Source organism: Thunnus albacares, chromosome 23 (assembly GCF_914725855.1).
Source record: "Thunnus albacares chromosome 23, fThuAlb1.1, whole genome shotgun sequence".
Classification (NCBI taxonomy): Eukaryota; Metazoa; Chordata; class Actinopteri; order Scombriformes; family Scombridae; genus Thunnus; species Thunnus albacares.
In genome coordinates, this window is record NC_058128.1 from 975,563 (window position 1) to 995,566 (window position 20,004).

The following is a 20,004-nucleotide window of genomic DNA, read 5'->3' on the forward strand; positions in this document are numbered from 1 at the left end:
ATTTAAAGGTACAATTCTAGAGATGGTTCTCAAGCTAGCTGATTATATTTTTAAGGGTTTTTATATTTCAAGAAGCCCTTTGATACTGCAAAAGAAAAAATATGGTTTTTAATCCATGCTGGAAACCTATTAAAACATATTATTAATATATCACGCTGTATTATTATTGTCCTCTTAAAGTCCATCAAAAGTACATTTATTACCTTAATTTACTACATAGCATTAAAAAAAAGAGGAAACTTTATACCTGAAGTGTCTTATCTTCTCAGCTAATGTGAACGTTAAGAAATGGCTTTAATGCTGTTTTAGTTTTATCACTTAAAATAGTTTAAATAAACTATAATTCATTAATTATCCATTAGTTAAATTGGGGTCAACTCTATAAAGCTGTTTTCACAGAATCAGGTCTGGATATTTACTCTTTCACACATGTAGCACACAGCAGGAGATGTCAGCCGTGTTCTCACCGTGGATGTATAATACGAGCCGATACGCCGCCGCCGCCGCCGCTCAGCCTTGCAGCCAGTTTCTCCCAGTGGTCACTCTCAGTATTACAGCAAGAAATCCCGTCGTCAAAGAGACGTCTGTAAAACTGTTGACAGCAAACAACGTTAATTACGACTCTTTCTGTGATGAATTTTTGATCCATGGAGGTTTTATATTTGTGAAACTTAAAATTTATGTGACATCATCACAATGTAAAGTCTGTGGGCGGAGCCAGAAACAGTACTGTGTACATATTCAGCAGGCTGCACAACGCGGAAGCTGGAAACCTTTTTTGGCGCCAGCTGAGCAGTTCTTACTGGACTGAATGGGCGCCATTTTTGGTTTGGTATCCAGTTCTTATAATACATCCAGTAGGTCTCACCTACTGGAAATACTCTGTTTGGTTCAGCTGAGGGGTGCAGGAGGCAGGACATGACGCAGGAAGTACACTGCGGTTGAAATTCAGTGTTTTTAAGCTTTTCATCAGAAATAAAACAGCTTTTATTTTTATAAGAAATCACCAGAAGTTCTCTGTCCCATTAGCGTTAGCTTCACAGCGGAGCGTTCAGTCAAGCTTAGCTGCTTGTCATCGAGGAAATTGTTGAGAGCCTTTAAGAGCTTGCAAATGTCCCTGTGGTGGATGTTTTGGAGGTCTTGAAGAAGTTCCAGGAGTGCTTGAAGATGGTAAAGAGGGTCTTGTGAAGTTGTGGAGATCCTTGAGGAGGTTATAGAGGCCCTGAAGAGATTCCAGGAGTTCTTAATGACGTTTTAGAGGTTCCTGAGGAAGTTGTAAAAGTCAGTGAAGAAGGTAAAAATGTGTCTGTGGAGGTTTTAGAGCTCTTGAAGAAGTTCCAGGAGTCTTTAAAGGATCATTCTGGTGTTTTTCTTCTTGTCAACAAATCTCATATTTGGATCCAAACCAACGATGCCAAATCCTTTAAGCGAGTTCAGTGGTACCTTAATGTGAAGCATCAGTACTGTTGCTATGGTTACCAGCACTTTAATAAACCTTGAGTTGTGATTTAGGACAGACGTTAAACTGGTGACTGTTTTTCTTTTGCCTGCTCCAGTTTCTAAAGTTTCAGTGTGTTTCAGGAGACGGTTCAACAACTGCAAACAAATACAATCATGAATGAAGAGAAAGTTGGTAAAAACTTACCCAAATGACGCTGGACTTAAAGGAATAGTTCAACATTTTGGGAAATCCTCTTATTGTCAGAGACTCTGGTGTTCAGATTGATGGTGATCTCGTCTTTTACAGATGCTACAAGAGGTTTCAGAGGTCTTGATGAAGTTGGAGGTTATTTAGGGGTTTTTAGAGGTCAAAGTTAACCAGGTTCTGTCCAAAGGCAACAAAATAAGCCTGTAAAGCTCACTGATCTTTTTTGATCATCTTGTTTGTTTAATTTAGACACAGTGTGTTGTCTGGCAGCAGAGTTTTTGAACAGTTTCCTGCAGAGTGTGTGTGCATCTTCCTAAAGTCTCGTCGTCACGGCGAGGTTGCCAGGTAACCAGCAGAGATGCTGCACAGGAAGCCTTGGTGGACAGATACACTCAGAAAGAAACGCTGCATTCAAGTCATACAAGATTTATGGTAATTATCAGTTTTCCAACATGTAAATATGGTTCAACATCCAGGGAAACTTCTTTTAAGCTCTGATATATCTGACGTTTTCCCAAAATGTCGAACTATTCCTTTAATATTCTTTAGCTGAGTTTGAGACTGAATTCTGCTAACTTGTGATTAAAATTTTTAATTGATTACAAACTCGCCTTTTACGGCTCACTGCTCCTCCCGCAGCAGCCAGACTGCAGGTGTGATATGATTTGATTTATTTATGGATTACAGACACAAAAACAAAGACCTGAGAGATCACATGTTAAAGTTAAAACGCTTGTTTCCAACATGGTCACGAGATGTTAAACGACAAAGAAACAATCCTGAAACCCAAAAACACATCATCACAATTTAAGAAATAAAAATAATAACTCTCACATTTAAAATACAAAGGATAATATGAAAGGTAAAGTAACGATGTTATTGCAGATTTCATTATAAATCTAAAAGTCTTGTTTGTTTTTGAGGTCTGTAACAGCCAATAATAACAACAGGTTTAGTCTTTATGCCGTTTCCACCTAACATGGAAAGTTACATACATGAATATGAACATGTGACGTGTATTGAAAGATAAACATTGTGACGTTTAACTAATCCAGGAGTTTACAACATTACAACCTTAAAAATCTGTTGGTCCAACAGCGTCACAAACTTTTATCACAGTCAAAACATCTGATTGTTTTTAATTCAGTGGGTGTTAAAAGATTAAGCATAAAACCAATAGATTAATCGATGCAATTATAAAAATAGTGCTGAATATTTCTTTTGACTTAAAACTGAAATAAAATGAAATAATTTCTAGAAACAGTGAGGACTGTTGTGAAGGGAAAACAGATAATGTGTGAAATCAAAAACGTCTTTAAACGATCACATGAACGAACAAACGCTGAACTCAGTCAAACCCGAAAGACAGCAGGACTCCTGTGGAGGAGTGTTGGGGGTCTGAGAGGCCTGCGGTGGGGGATGTAGGGGGTGGGGAGGGTCTCGTTGGTTGGTGGTGTTGTTGGTGTAGGAGCTGATTGATGCAGGACAGCTGAGCTCTGCTCTCGCTCCACCGACAGCTGCTGAAAATAGATCCAGAGAGGAAACAGACGGAGGATTTCAGTCCAGACGTTCCTCAACAGACACAAAGTAGAACTCTGATACCAGAACAGCCTTCATATATTAAATCCACTCATTCATACGTTAATTAACCTCTAATTAGAGTGAGCTTCTGGATTTACAATTAAAAGACCCCAAATAAGGGGATCCTGTCATGCTATTTTGTACATTTTAAGGATTATTTTACCCCTTAAAAACCTCTTAATCCATACAGGAAATACATTAAAAATCATAGAGAGAACAAACCTTCTCAGTAGAATATTGCTTATAGTGTTAATATAGTTTTAAATAAAGAACTTTGCTTAGTAAAGGTCTTCCAAAATTAGAAGTTTTCTGATTTAAATCTGGAACGTCTGAATTTATTTGCGAGATGTTCACAACAAGCCAGGAAGGTATTTTAATCCTCGTGTATTCTTGCTTCTTGCAAACCAGAGATGTAACGTTTAGCGTTTTGGAAACGTACGAATTTGTGTTGAAGTGTTTCTGACAGAGATGAACGTCTCTTCTCAGTCAGACAACAGAAAGTTGAGAGTCTACAGGCTAACATTAGCATGCTAACATGCTCATAGCAATAACGCTAGCATGTTTAGCAGGTATAATGTTTGCCATGTTGGTTTAGCATGGTAGCATGCCAGTTTGCTAGTTAGCAGTAAACACAGAGTAGAACTAAGGCTGATAATGTCTTTAGCTTTGTACATAATCTCACAACAATCTATCTGATAGTTATTGAGATATTTCAATCTGTCAGTTGTTAGCTTTGCAGCTAGCAGCTAGCTTACCGCCAGACTGCAAAGTAAAATATCATCATCTCTGGTGGAGCTCTGATCTTCGCTGAGCAGTTACACAAAAAAAAAAACTTGTGTGCAAAACTAAATCTTTTTCCTTTGCATTATTAAACGGGTTTGGACCAGAGGTTGTATTTATCTTCTCAGAATCACTCCCAGAAATCATGTTGAAAGTTACTAAAAATACTCCGACCTCAGAGTCGCCCTGAGACTCGTTTATGAAGCATCTGACTGTCAGGAAGGAGGACGAGTTTTATGACGCTCAGAGCCACAAAGTAGAAACTAGGATGACGTGTCGTAGTTCTCTTACAGAGATATATACACTCACCATGCAGCCTTCACAGACTGTAAACAAACACACTCACATGGGTTAAAAAATAAATGTAGCCTGTTAAGTTAATAAGTTTTAGTTGCTCTCACATGTGTCATATCTGTACGATCGATCCAAGTCTGATTCATCACTGTTGCAAAGCTGCATGTTCCCTGTTAGAGCTTTTGTTTTGTGTAAAAACAATCTGTCAATGAGGTTATTTTCATCAAGCTTTCATAAAACATCTCTTCTCTCTGAGTATTTCTGCATGAACGTCTCCTGACAGGTCAGAACTCTGCAGCTCCTAAATATCAGCAGAGATAAGATGCTTTTATTTCTCGTTCCTAATGCGTCACTGATCATTTTTGGGAGTAATTTAGGAGCAATTTCCTGCTCTGAGGAGCTCGATAATTACGGCCCTTGGCGTCCTTTTTCAGCTCTCAGATTGTTCTCCCTTTATTCCCTAAAGTTCACGTCTTCTACCAACATGTACATATCATGTTATAAATAAAGGTAAATAATAAAAAGAATCACTGAAGCGTTCCCCAGTTCTTGTTCTCGTCTTGTCCACATGTTCTTCTGATTCTCTGCACACAGAGCTCATGATGTGACCCTGATCGGTTCAATAAGATCTAAAAGGCTGTGAGTCGCTGTAGGTCTGATGTTCAGGTGTGTTGCAGTGAATGTGTGTCAGTGTGGTTCATTCTTAAACTGGTTGTTCCTGACCGAATCTCTCCGTCTGTAATGATTTCCATGTGTGTTGCAGTCAGCAGAGAGGAATGTTCAGCTGGAGCCAGGACCCCCCCCCCCCCCCATCACCTCCCCACCCCCCCACCCCCCCAACCCCCTCCTCTACACATTATTATAGAGTCATGCATCAGTCTGTCACTGTGTTTGCATCATATGAACCTTTTATATCAAAAATCTGATTTATATCAGAGGCATAAAGACCTAAAAAATGATAATTCTCCATTAAGTTTTCTGGAAAGAATGTGAATGAAATTTGTCCCTAAATAAAGGAAACAAGTTAAAAGATGAAACAAGATAGAAAACAAGAAGAAAAATAATGCTGCAGTGGAAAAAACTGAAAAACGATCAAGTGGTTTGACGCACTTTTGTACCATCGATGGGCTCATGATTCAAAGAAAATCCAGATCAGTCTCCTCCTCTGAACTTTTAACCTCGTTTCAAACATTCAGGGGAAGCTTTTAATGGTATTTAGTGAATTTCAAGGTTTTTAAAATAATATATGTATATATATGTAATTATTCCACATTAAAATGTCTAAAAACAACTAGACCTGTGTTATATATGTTGTTGAGTTGTGTATTTTCAAACTCAGAGAAATCTGTAATTTAATCAAAGTAACGGACCGTTTCATTTGGTCGCCTGTCGATGGCGTCATACCTCCTCTACCAAAGAGTAAACACGCACCAGATGCATACGGCGGCGCTGTGTTTGTCCGCTACAATGGCGTCTACCAAAGAGTAACTTACACACATACAAGATAATACATCGGTGTTGTGGTTGTTCCACACAAACTGTTATAAATGGACTTTTATTCAGTTTTAAGCCACATTTTCATGATAAATTTAGGTGGTTTTTAACTTTATCTTTTAGCTGGAAGAAGGATTTTAGTCATTGGACGTCTGGATCTTAAGTTATCAGAGAAATAAACTGGACAAACGTTAGCAGCAGCTCGGCTAACAGCCCCTCCAGGAAGTCCGGTGGTCACCAAACATCGTCGGAGAAATATTGATTTTTTTAGGTAAAACAGCTTTAATTAGTATTTTAATGATTTTAATCTGCGGGTCCGTTTGTTCTGGTGAGGAGGAGACCTCTGCGGGTAAAAACATCCTGAATGATGAACACTGGAGTAATCCTATCCTGCTGAACCTGGTTATTTAACGACGAAGACAACAACTCCCATGATCCCTTGCTACTTCACACCGTCATCACACTCCGTCTGTTGTTGTTGTTTTGATTGAGACCCCTAGCGGCTGAAATTACATATTGTCTGTTTAATGTGAGTGTTGTGTTTTGGAGGGTGAGTTAAGGATTAATGAAGGGTGTTTTAGGGCTTTTTGTTTCAGGGTGTGTGAAGTTCTCTGAGGTTCAGTAGTAGAACTGTGTGCCTGTTCAAATGATGCCAGCAGAAGCAAAGAGTCTGCAGAACATCAGAAACAAAAACAACAGATGAGAGTTAGGTTTTTTCCTCTGGTTCCAGTTGTTAAGTTGGACCTGTCGGTGTGTTTCTCAGTGTAAAGTCTCTCTGGATGAATGCAGGTCAGCAGGAGGGTTGCCAGATTATCCTCCCCCCTCTATCTCAGCTCAAACAGACTGGATGACTTCATGTTTCCTGCAGGAGAAGCCATGTGGCTCTGAGGATTACACTCTGACTATCAACCAGAGAGAGAAAGAACAGACAGACGATCTGCTTTATCCTGCTCAGTTAGCTCACAGGCTACAAGCTAATGTTGCAGCATGATCGTCATTCATGTCCAAAGACGACTTAACGACACCAACAGATGAAATGATGAAATGATGAAATATGTGTCAGTGATACAATTATTCTCTGTAAGTCAGAATAACGACTTTTAAGTCAAAATTATTACATAAATCAAAGTTTTGATACAAAGTTGAGATAAAAAGTTTTTAGATAATTACTCGAATTATAATGTAATAAGTTAAAGTGTCGACTCTATTTATATTTAAACATTTTGACTCTCTTCCATATTTTAATGTTTTGTCCGATGTTTGAAATCTGTCTGAGAATATAAAAACTAAAACCAGCAGTTCTGTTTACAACTCTGAGTCTGAAGCAGCCGAGACATGAAGAGTGGATTTCCCCCCTCTGAGTGTGTGTGTGTTAGTGTGTGTGTGTGTGTGTGTGTGTGTGTGTGTGTGTGTGTGTGTGTGTGTGTGTTAGAGTGTGTGTGTGTGTGTGTGTGTGTGTGTGTGTGTGTGTGTGTTAGAGTGTGTGTGTGTGTGTGTGTGTGTGTGTGTGTGTGTGTGTGTGTGTGTGATCTGCTGACTGTCACACTGCTGCTGCCGCCTCATCATTAGCGTTCGGAGCAGTTTGACTCTAAACAACAAACGTTCAGTCTCGTTACTGCCAACCCCCCCCCCCCCAGTCTAACAGACCACATGACATGGTGGTGGTTGAGGAGGGGGGGGGGGGTGGAGGATGGTTGAGAAAGTGTGTGTGTGTGTGTGTGTGTGTGTGTGTGAGGATCTGTTGACCCTCCAGCTGTTGGTTGAAATGCCTCAGAACAACTGTGACGACAGCTGACACACACACACACACACACACACACACACACACACTAACACACACACTAACACACACACACTCACACTCATCACTGTAAGTTTCATAAAAAATTCATGTGGAGTAAACTTTGGTAACTTATATGATACTTGTTTCTTCAATCCACCGAACCTACAATTATAAGAAACATATGATTACTATAATAATAATAATAATAATAATAATTATTATTATTATTATTATTATTATTATTATTATTATTATTATTATTATTATTATTATTATTAGTTGTGTTCATTGATATCTACTGCTTGTGATCAGCTCGTGTCAACATTTGTGGGAAACATGTGACCTGTTTTATAAAATAATTTATTGATTTATACTGAAAAATCAGCTTTCAGACAACAACGTAATAAAACATCTGCTGTAGTGAACATTTGTAAACCGGTTCAACGTAAAAGATGGTTTCATGAAAATAAGTTATCAAGTTATTAAATTTAAGTTTGTACTTATCAAAGACAAGATGAAAAAGTTTGTGTTTATGTAGTTTAATGGTTGATAGTGTATAAATGTGTATATTGTGTTTATGTAGTTTAATGGTTGATAGTGTATAAATGTGTATATTGTGTTTATGTAGTTTAATGGTTGATAGTGTATAAATGTGTATATTGTGTTTATATGTAGTTTAATGGTTGATAGTGAATAAATGTGTATATAGTGTTTATATGTAGTTTAATGGTTGATAGTGTATAAATGTGTATATAGTGTAAATACAGTCAGATGTGTAGCTCTCTATAGAACGTACTACAGTGTATCTACAGGAACGAGTCATAGAAACGCAAAAAAAGAGAAATACAAAGTGTGGGTCTGGTCACAGTATCTCATTTAAAACTAGTTAAGCTTCACTAATATAACCGTCAACATCTAAAGTGCAAAAGCTGATTATTTAAACCTACAGATGAGTAAAACAGAGGAGCTGATTATGGACTTCAGGAAGATCACAGAGATGTTTGGATAAGAAACTAAACTGGGAGGAAAATCCCAACATGGTCCTTTGATGTAAACAGAGAACTACTTCTGTTTTTTAACCAGAGCATCGTAGCGAGTGTCCCTTTTTATGCTGTTGTTTGTTGGTTGCTACAGTATTAAACGGCCTGTATGATTATTTATTGCTGCTGTTAGGTCTTTTGTATTCTTTATTTGCTTCGTGTCGGCACTTCAGGGAGGTTTTATTGCTTTGGTTTGTTGTCAAGCGCACATTACTGCTCCATGTGTCCGCCGTCTCTCAGACTGTTTAAAATGTTTTATACTGGCTTTGATTGTCTTTGTTTTTATGTGTTTTGCTCTTGTTGTGTGTGTGTGTGTGTGTGTGTGTTGGCGTGTGGTGACTGTTGTAGTTTCCCCTTTGGGGATCAATAAAGTATATCTATCTATCTATAAAGAGCCGCTGTAACAGTGATATCTGTAACCATGAATGTTATTGTCAGTACTTTTGGTTTCAAAGTAACATGCAGCAGGTTTCTAGTGAAATTAGCAAAGCCTCATGGGAACTGTAGTTTCATCTACAGACTGTTCAGTACATAGATTGCATATAAACTGTTCTTTCATAATAAAGTAACATTAAACTTAGTGAAATATTGCAACAACAGTCCGACTCAGTGTGAGTCTCAGAGCCAACTGTCAATCACAGCTGTCAATCAACGACCACACAGCAACATCAAAGCCGCTATAAGTCTTCAAATCTTATTAACTGAGCAATCATTTCCAAAATGACCTCCAGCAAGTTTATTAGAGGGTCTGAATTTAGAGACTGAGACCAGAAGGACTCACTGAAAACAATGATTGACTCAGTATTTGCAGAGAGAAGTCGATTCTTTCTGAATGGGAGCAGCTGGCGGCCGTCGGTGGCACTTCAAGGTGCTTCGGCTTTAAGACGTGAAGCTGCTGATTGGTCCAGTAGCAGTTTGTACGGCACTCTCGAGGATTTCGACCTTCCAGCTGCTGGCTGGAAATGCTCCCAACAGGCTTTTATAGGTCACAGGTGTGTGTGTGTGTGTCTTTAAATAGCTGCGGGTCTTTGTGAAGCTGAACACTCTCGACAGGATAAACAACAACACACACATTTATACAGCTGCTGCCCACCTGCTGTGTGTGTGTGTGTGTGTGTGTGTGTGTGTGTGTCTAATGAGATCTGTGTTACATTTCCTAAAACTAAATACATGTGAGGGCTTTTCTCTGTGTTTTCACCACCAGAGTCCAAATCTCTCAGTCCAGTCCAACACAATCTGTACAAGATACAACACACTGATTATAAGACGACTCCCTCGTTTTACAGCAGCTGTTTCAGTAAAAAAGCCTTTTTGAAGATGAACACTGACAGTCGACACGTCTGAGATACTTTAAATCCAAGAACAGCAGTGGAAGAAATATTCAGATCCTTTACTGCAGTAAAAGTACCAATACATCAATGTACAAGTACTCCATTACAAGTAAAAGTACATAAGTATTATGAGCTTGATGTAGTTAAAGTATCGCAGTAAAAGTACATAAGTATTATGAGCTTGATGTAGTTAAAGTATTGCAGTAAAAGTACATAAGTATTATGAGCTTGATGTAGTTAAAGTATTGCAGTAAAAGTACATAAGTATTATGAGCTTGATGTAGTTAAAGTATTGCAGTAAAAGTACATAAGTATTATGAGCTTGATGTAGTTAAAGTATTGCAGTAAAAGTACATAAGTATTATGAGCTTGATGTAGTTAAAGTATTGCAGTAAAAGTAGTGGTTTGGTCCCTCTGACTGATATATTATTATATATGACATCATTAGATTATTAATAGTGAAGCATCAGTGTTAGAGCAGCATGTTACTGTTGTAGCTGCTGGAGGTGGAGCTAGTTTACACTACTTTATATACAGTTAGCTAGTTTAGTCCAGTGGTTCCCAACCTAGGGGTCGGGCCCCTCCAAAGGGTCAGCAGATAAATCTGAGGGGTGGTGAGATGATTAATGGGAGAGGAAAGAAGAAAAAACAAAGTTCTGATACACAAATCTGTTTTCAGTTTTTGGACTTTTTCTCTAATCTTTGATTTTTGCTGAAATATTGGATCATTTGAACATTTATTGAAATGAAAGCATGTGAGAAGTTTAGAGGGAAAAATCACTATTTGGTGGAGCTGTTAACAACTCACAGGCCGAATGCTGTTGTAATTTTTGGTGTAGGACTGTTAATATATCACTTTATGAAGTTTTAATATTTTTTCAGGCAAAAAAGTAGCAATTTAGATTCCCAGTATGATCTCAGTTTATCCAAATAAGCGTTATTTGGATAAACTGAGATCATATCGGCTGCACCAACCTTGCTGGAGCAGCCGGCTGCAGACATCAGCTGATCTGATGCACCGGCTGTGTAAAAGCTGACATGAGCCGTTTGGCATCGTAGCACATCGTAATAAGCTGGATCGATATTGAAATATCATATCAATAAATCAGGTCTCTGCTGGATTGTTGCAAAACGGCAGCAAGTAATGAAAAAATGATGCTGGACAATTATTAGCACGCCTACCGACCACACCTCTCAACACCAGGGACAGCACGTCCACCGAGGAATTCATCAGTTTGCATTTAAACAAAACAATGTACAAATGTCTTTGTTGCCTATAAATAACTTTATAGGCGAGAACATAACAATAAATTTAACTTGCATCATCACAACACGATGCTACGAGCTGGTCAACAGTTTACAAAGATTAAAACGTCAAAATATTAAATCACAATTACACTTTGTTAATAACAAAAAGAAGATTGTCGGGTATTTTACACTTTGCAGTTTTTCTTCTAAGTTAGAGTTTCTTTTCTGGAGCTTTCAGCTGAATATTATGCAAGCTTATCATTGATTGATTGATTGATTGATTGATTGATTGGGGGGGTTGATATACTGCCCCCTATTTGTTTGGATTAGTTGGCCAATTCTTACACACTGAACCTTTATAATCATCAGCCTGTAAACACGTTCCTGTTGCGGGGGTGTCGTGAACATTTCAGCCTGCAGGGGGCCACCTGCAGAGAATAATAATAATAATAATAATAATAATTCTTTCCCTCCATCGTCATGATTCCGTTTTCCTCTTTCCACTCTCACTCTATCACTTCCTCTCATAAAGCTTCTCTTTCAAAATGTCAGCATTACACAGTTTCTCCGTCACCCTCGGGGCTGCACAGATCAGGGGTGTGTGTGTGTGTGTGGGGGGGGGGGTTGGGGTTTCCTCAGACACTGTAGTCTTTCTATCAGGACTCTATTGTTTCTCTGCAGCAGGACCTTTCACTTGTTTGTTTGGTAACCCTTGGTGACCAAGTGTCAGACGTTAACGGCTAAACAGGACGTGTTATTGTGCAGCTCAGAACAGCAGAGTCCATTCAGACTTAACAGCTTTCTGCTGCAGAGTGAGAGAGAGGCGTCTCTGCTGCGACAAAAAACACACACTCGGACTTTTAGTTTTACTTTATGAAAATTTGTTTGTTTGTTTTCCGTGCGAACACCGAGCAGCAGCATACAGCCAGATACAAGACATGACTTTACCCAGAGCTGAACCCTTAAACATCTGAATCAACCTTCATCTGTAATCTCTTCATCATCATGTTAGACATCATGTGACCAACTTCACACCCACTCAGCATACTTCCATCCATCCCACCTGTCAGAGGACTCCTGACATAAATTAATTTGAAGAATTATTCAACAATAGAGCTCCTGTAACTGTTTTAGTCTCATCAGATATTATCGTAACCAGGCAACACAAGCTAGTTTAACTACAGTTTTTCCCTTTATGTTCAAGACTTCAGGAACTCGACTTTAAGAACATAAATGATTATAAACTACTTGAAATCATAAAGTGGATTTCATATATTTTATTCATTGTATTGTCAGGAGTTTGTCTTGTCTGTGTGTGTTTTATTTTGCGATGCAATGTGTGATGATGTAAGTTGTTATGGTTGAATTGTCACAATGCGAAGCTTCTTTGTGGATAAGTGCTGCAATGCTGTAGCTAATGGGGGGAAAATATATTTGTATACACCACTGCAGCTCTGTGGACTTTCTGGTTGATAAAGCGTCAATCATAAGTCTGTTTTATTTGTTCCGTTGCTGATGTAACGAAGTGGAGCCAAATGCTTGCAGCCCAGCTGGGAACCACTGATTTACAACTCCGTTCTTATTAAAAGGTTATTCACTATTACTACAGTCAAAGGTTTAATGCAATCCTGCAAAACGCACCAACATGAATAAATATTAAATACGTTTCTTCATAATGTGACAAAAAGTTAATTGATTCAACAGTTAAACGTGACAGCATGAAGGCTGGACTGCAGGTACCAAATGTGTCCAAAGGATCCAATCCGTAGCCAGGATTTTATAAACAGTCCAAACCTGCTAAATGACAGAACTGTGACGTAATCAGACTGCTGTTAAATTACTTTATGTTCATCAAATGAGTTCAGAGTTCATCTGAGCTGAAGAGAAAAGAAGAACAAACACATCAGCCCCTGTTTCCTGGGGAAAGATTACAGCGACGCTCCGACCAAAACACTTCCTCTCCGGACCCGACTAATCTCTGGACACAGAGTTTCCTGAGTGTGTGTGTGTGTGTGTGTGTGTGTGTGTGTGTGTGTGTGTGTGTGTGTGAATAACAGTCATCTGACCTCAGAGGAAAATTTGATTTCATGATTGTATCCACAAGACAACGGAAACACACGTTTGTACATCTATCTTTGTGAGGACCCTCGCTGATATCATGTATTCCCAAACCTCCCAAACCCTGAAATGAACCTGATTCTAACCTGAACTCTAAAACCAGGTCTGAACCCTAAAACAGTCCTTTGAAGGTTTGTGTCAAATTGAAAAATGTCCTCTATACAAAGGTTTTAAACTCAGATTGGTCCTCACAAAGATAGACAGGTAAACCCACACACACACACACACACCTTCTCCACAGGGATTTAGTCAGTACAACCAGGTCCAAATATTAACACACACATAAATACACAGCTGGAGAAAAGTTTATGAGTCAGTTCAAGTTCACCCGCTGAAAGAAGTTAAAGTGTCAGTTCAAATAAAAGTCTAAAAAGTGTTGAAGAGTCAGATAAAGTTCAAGCACTGAAACAAAGTTAAACTGTCAGTTGATGTAAAAGTGCTGAAAGGAGTTGAAGGGAGAGTTGATTTAAGAGTTTAAGGGTTTAAAGGAGTTCAGGAGTCAAGCGCTTAAACAAATTTAAGCATCAGTTGAAGTGAAAGTGCTGAAAGACGTGTCAGTTCAAGTAAAAGTATTAATTCATATTTGGGCCCGACTCTGGAAATCTGTTGGCGACGACGACATTGTGTCAAAATCCGACTGAATTCATGTTGTCGGATCAGTTGAGGAGTCGAGCCAATGAGAATCAGTTGAAGTGAAAATTGCTGAAAGGAGTTGAAGATTCAGCCAATGTCCCGACATTTATATGAATTCAAGAATTTATGTGAAAGTGTTGAAAGGAGTTGAAGAGTTATTTGACGTCCAAGCACTGAAAGGAGTTTAAGTGTCAGTTAAAGTCAAATCACTGAAGGAAGTTGAAGAGCCGATTGGTGTTAAAGCACTAATTGAAGTGAAAGTGCTGAAAGTCACTTGAAATGACAGTGAGAGCGCTGAAAGTTGATGTAGAGTCTGTTGACGTTAAAGCACAGAGAGAAATGTATCGTCTGCTGAAGTGACAGTACTGAAAGGAGTCGAAAACAATTAAAACAATTAAGCGAATTTGCAAATGAGGGAAACCTCGATGATATTCTAGACTTAAATAAAGGTTCGAATTAATGAATGAATGAAGATACTGAACAAGGTCGGTTCTTCAAATCGACAGTTCGTATAGAAATGAAACCATTAGCCTGATTTTTCGCTTGTCCGTCTAAAAAAATATGTCTGTCCTGTCAAGTTGATAACAACAGTTTTTAGTTTTGCTGCTCGACATGATGGAGCTCAGGATCTATCAGGACGCTGCTTTGGACGTGTAAAAGAACATTAATTAACATTAGATCCTGACCGACGCTGTTGGCGTGTCGGAGATTTAAATAAGCTGTGTCTTGTGTGTAAATGCACGTTTTGGACGGAGCAGACCCCCGGTTCGGTTAATAACAAACAAATTTGGTCTTTGAAAATGGAAATGATGTCTGTGTTTATTTGCATATAGAGCAGGGAAGTGAGGTCACTCAGGATGCATATTAATACCAGGTGTAAACGGGGCCTTATTTAAGGGTCAGACACTAAAAAAGTGTCAACTGAAGAGAAAGTGCTGAAAATGATTTAGAGATACTTGAACTGAAAGGAGTTAAAATGTCAAAGAGAGATGTAAAAAATGTTAAAAGGAGCTGAAGAGTCAACTGGAGTTTAAGCACAGAAAGTTTTTTTTAACTTTGAGTTCAAATGAAAATGTTGAAAGGAGATGAAGAGTCTGGTTGAAGCCGAAGCAGTGAAATGCTGGTTCATCCTGACACAGTTTGAACTCTGCTCCTTCATCTTGTGAGCTCTTCATGAACTCTAAGCATGTTATAAATGCTAAGCGGTGTTAGCATGCAGCCAACGGTCTGCCAGGAACATGTTTGATTTATGAACTTATTTTCTGTTTCCTGATGGGTGACGATGGATCAGAAACTTCAACTGTGTTTCTCCAACGCGCCTCACAGGGGGAACATGAGGTTTTCATCCCGACTGTTTAAAGACGACACACGTTCACGCGGTGAAAACACGATGACCTCGATCCAGAGCTGAAATAAAAATAAAAACACAGATTCAGGGAGGCAGAACTGTGAGTCATCTGTGGTCTCGTTGCAGAGTTTTGGCTGAGATGCAAAGTGTTTCAGAAAGAAAGAGTCGTCAGACTGAAAGCTGGTCAAAGAATTAGTTTTCAGTTTATTCGGGAACGACTGTGGGTGACGGCGTTCTCCCCGCTGCCTCAGATTCCTGGATGTTAGCGTGTATTTGTGTGTGTGTTAGTGTGTGTGTGGGCATGTGTTTCTTATTTAAACTGACCTCATTCCTCGGACTCGGGGTTGAATGACATCATCCTGCAGCAGCTCTGCTCGCTGCTGTCGATGGATGAAACCTTCAGAGAGAGAAAATAAAAGCCTCCTGACATTAAATGAAGATAAACAACGTGAAAGCCAAGAGCTTTGATTTTGGACACAGGAACAGATTTATTGATTTGTTGAAACAAAGCTGTGATAGTTAGAAAACAAATGTTGTGACAGTCAGTTAGGATGTGATTAAGTCTACATCAAAACTGCTTTGTATCAGAGCTTAGGGTCTGTTAAATCGCTGGTAACCATGGCAACAATAAGCTAAGTTAATAAAACAAACTTAACCAACAATGACAATGAATCTGACCAACACAAATAATAGACTTGAGTCCCGGGAGCTTGTTAAAGTTATATTGTAGAGAATCAGGAAACCAGAGATTTCTACCACAGACTGTAAAAATTATTTTGGACAAGAGTTGCTAGCTTGGTTAGCACGGTGCATGTACAGTCTATGGTTTACTGTAATAATGCTAATGCTAATGCTAATTTTCGCTCACGAAAAAAAAAGGCTTAAAACCATTAAAACAAAATGTACTTACTGGAAAACTAAAGATCCAACTCTTTAGAGGGTCTTTTAGTACAACCAAACACTGAACAAGACTTTTTAGGCGACCAAAATGTTACATTTAACTTTCATGATCTGAAAACTATCTGAAAGCTACGCCTCTACTCTGTGAATCTGGAGTTACGACATGATTACGTTACCTAACCAACGTTGTTGCCGTGGTAGCGACTTGCCTGTGACCGCGCAACCCCCCCCCCCCGTCATTTAAAGCAGTCACAACCTTAATTATGCATAACTTCAAGGCTTAATAAAATTTAAATTTATTTCTGCTGTAACGTTGAGCATTTTAACATGGGGGTTTATGGGGATTGACTTGCTTTTGGAGCCTCAAGTGGCCATTGGAGGAACTGCAGTTTTTGACACTTTGCGTTGCCGTTTGATTTCTACAACCAGTTTCAACAACTTTTTGCTTCTGTTTCACAAAAGAATCAGAACAAACGTGTATATTTGTCTCTCCTGTGCGTCAGAGGACATTTACATCAGGTGCAACTCTCCCAGGTCTCCCAGGTGATGCTGCACATCAGTTACAGGTGCACTGGACATCGATATGCATGTCACACCATGTTTGTATTTTCATGCATTTATGGATGCTGTTGAAATGAAGAAACAGTAAGATTTCCATTCATGATGAATACTGAAAATTGTGCACTTAATTTCATTCAGCAGCTGTCATTCTCAGATTTTATCCTACATCTATGAATATATATTGAACCATTATGAAGCTGGTTCCTGTACTTCCTGTACTTGAAGATCATTTAGACTTAAATCTATCTTTAATTTATACTTACATTTCATATTACAGTATAATCTGGGCGAGTACATTTCCCTCAACTCCTCACACAATCTTTTGAAGCTCAAATCTTTTCTCCTCATCAGCGTCTTTATTTCAACAAACTCAACTTCTCACAGTCGATATGATACTTTTATATTTGAGCTACAAGTCAAGGAGAGAAATATTCCAGATAATTTCAGGTCATATTTTGAAACTAACTCTCAGATTCACTCTGAGTCAACCAGACAATCATCTGATCTTCATCTTCACAAACATCTGACTACAGATTTCAGTCAAATACAGGGATCCAAATTTATGGAACTACTTTTCTGAGTCCTTTAGAGCAGATTTAAAAAGGATTTAATTTTGGTTTTATAATTTTATTTGTTTTTCTTAATTGTCTCATTTTGTTTTTCTTGTATATTTATGTATGTATTATTTAGATAGAGGTAATCAATAAGTCTCATAGGCTTCTTTCCTATTTGCTTGATTTTAATCTGCACAAAGAAATAAAATCATAACTCAAATATTATAAATAAATAAACTAGCAGGAAGTGAGACAGTTTGCAGGAGTATTTTGTCCTTGAATGTTACACGTTCAGGTGTACTGAGATGGTTTTTTAATATTTTCTCAGACGTGTCGCAGTGGAATTACAGACTTTCCAGTTTTTCAAGTGTCTGATTCTGATTTTAAAAAAAACCCACATTAACTTTTTCTATTTTGCTGTAAACGTCTCAGTGCTGCAGAAGGTGACAACAGGCTGAAAGTCACAGATTTCAGCTTCATATAAATAAAAAACATCTGCTGACTTGTATATTTTATGAAAGTATTGATACCGTGAGTGTAATGAAAATCTCAGACAGTCTCATATGAAACCTGATGACACTAAACACCAACCTGTCCCTTCGTCCCTCCTTCTGTCCTCCAGACTCTAAAGCCATCGTGGACGGGAACCTGAAGCTGATCCTGGGTCTGATCTGGACCCTGATCCTGCACTACTCTATCTCCATGCCCATGTGGGAGGACGAGGACGACGAAGACGCCAAGAAGCTAACGCCCAAGCAGCGTCTGCTGGGCTGGATCCAGAACAAGGTGCCCCAGCTGCCCATCACCAACTTCCACCGAGACTGGAGGGACGGCAAGGCACTGGGAGCTCTGGTGGACAACTGCGCCCCAGGTAGGACCAGGACTGATGTCCCAGACTCTAATCGATAATCAATAATCCTTATAGTCAACTACATGAAAAAGCTGAAAAGGCTTCATTTTTGATTAGATGCTTGTTTCATTTTAAAGCTATTATATGTAATTATTCCACATTAAAATGTGTAAAAACAACTAGACCTCTGTTATATATGTTGTTGAGTTGTGTACTTACATTATCCCAAATGTTTCCAACAATGTTCAAACCCAGAGAAATCTGTAATTTAATCAAAGTAACGGACCGTTTCATTTGGTCGCCTGTCGATGGCGTCATACCTCCTCTACCAAAGAGTAAACACGCACCAGATGCATACGGCGGCGCTGTGTTTGTCCGCTACAATGGCGTCTACCAAAGAGTAACTTACACACATACAAGATAATACATCGGCGTTGTGGTTGTTCCACACAAACTGTTATAAATGGACTTTTATTCAGTTTTAAGACACATTTTCATGATAAATTTAGGTGGTTTTTAACTATATCTTTTAGCTGGAAGAAGGATTTTAGTCATTGGACGTCTGGATCTTAAGTTATCAGAGAAATAAACTGGACAAACGTTAGCAGCAGCTCGGCTAACAGCCCCTCCAGGAAGTCCGGTGGTCACCAAACATCGTCAGAGAAATATTGATTTTTTTTAGGTGAAACAGCTTTAATTAGTATTTTAATGATTTTAATCTGCGTGTATATTTGTTTCTGGAGAGGAGGAGACCTCTGCGGATAATTCGGCTCCCGGGAGAAACCGGCCGAACGTCTGGATCTTAAGTTATCAGAGAAATAAACCGAACAAGTGTTAGCAGCAGCTCGGCTAACAGCCCGTACCGGACGTCCGGTGGTCGCCGTACATCGTCGGAGAAACACTGATTTTTTAGGTGAAACAGCTTTATTCAGTGTTTTTACCTGTAATCTGCGGGTCCGTTTGTTCTGGAGAGGAGGAGACCTCTGCAGGTAAAAACATCCTGAATGATGAACACTGGAGTAATCCTATCCCACTGAAGCTGCTTATTTAACAACGAAGACAACAACTCCCATGATCCCTTGCTGCTTCACACCGTCATCACACTCCGTCTGTTGTTATTGTTTTGATTGAGACGCCTAGCGGCTGAAATTACATATTATGCGTTAAAGTATTATCATGAAGCTGAAGTGTCAGAGTAACTGAAGGGAAAGTTGTTGAAAGGAGTTGAAGAGTCAGTTGAAATTTAAGCAGTGAAAGGACTTAATGTGTTTGAATTTCATCTTGAAGTGAGTTGAAGTGAAAGTGCTATTACGAACAGAAGTTCAAGTTCAAGCACTGAAAGTTTAAAGATTAATTGGTGTGAAAGCACTGAAAGAAGTTGAAGTGGCAGTTGAAATTCAAACAGTGATTGATTTTACAGCAAGAACAACTTAAAGACTAAAGAACAACTTTAATGTCAGACTGAGAGCTTTGATCAGGGTAGCGGAAATACTAAAGGGGGTTGAAGTGTCAGTTGAAATTCAAACAGTGAAAGGACTTAAAGTGTTTAAATTTCAACTGACACTTTAGGTGAGTTGAAGTGAAAGTGCTATGCGGAGTTGAAGTTAGCTCAAGCACTAAAGGAGGTTTGAGTATCAGTTGATGTGAAAACCTTGAAAGGAGTTGAAGCGTCAGTTTTAGTTTAAGTGCTCAAAGTGTTTGAATTGGTTGACAGAGTCGAACCACTGAATGGTGTTAAAGTGCAATTTCTCATGTGAAACAGATAAACAGATAATAGCTTAGCTGAAACATTTAAATGACTTTTCATGTTGAGTCTTCGGAGCTTTTAAAATGTCTTTGAA

At 38.8% G+C, this 20,004-nt stretch overlaps 1 protein-coding gene and 1 long non-coding RNA gene across 10 annotated transcripts in view; one reads left to right on the forward strand and one right to left on the reverse strand.

Annotated features, from left to right (window-relative positions):
* LOC122974961 (filamin-C-like) overlaps positions 1–20,004 on the forward strand; it is a 74,805-nt gene that overhangs the window by 1,217 nt on the left and 53,584 nt on the right. For all 9 annotated transcript variants that reach the window (XM_044343062.1, XM_044343067.1, XM_044343065.1 and 6 more), the window contains exon 2: positions 17,936–18,184. In XM_044343062.1, the coding sequence (XP_044198997.1) occupies positions 17,936–18,184 (249 nt within the window). The remainder of the gene's footprint in view (positions 1–17,935; positions 18,185–20,004) is intronic.
* Positions 173–17,988, reverse strand: LOC122974997. Its single transcript, XR_006400527.1, has 3 exons — positions 17,905–17,988; positions 15,623–15,695; positions 173–3,168 (listed from the first exon to the last, which is right to left on the reverse strand). It is a non-coding gene; the product is annotated as an uncharacterized LOC122974997 (long non-coding RNA).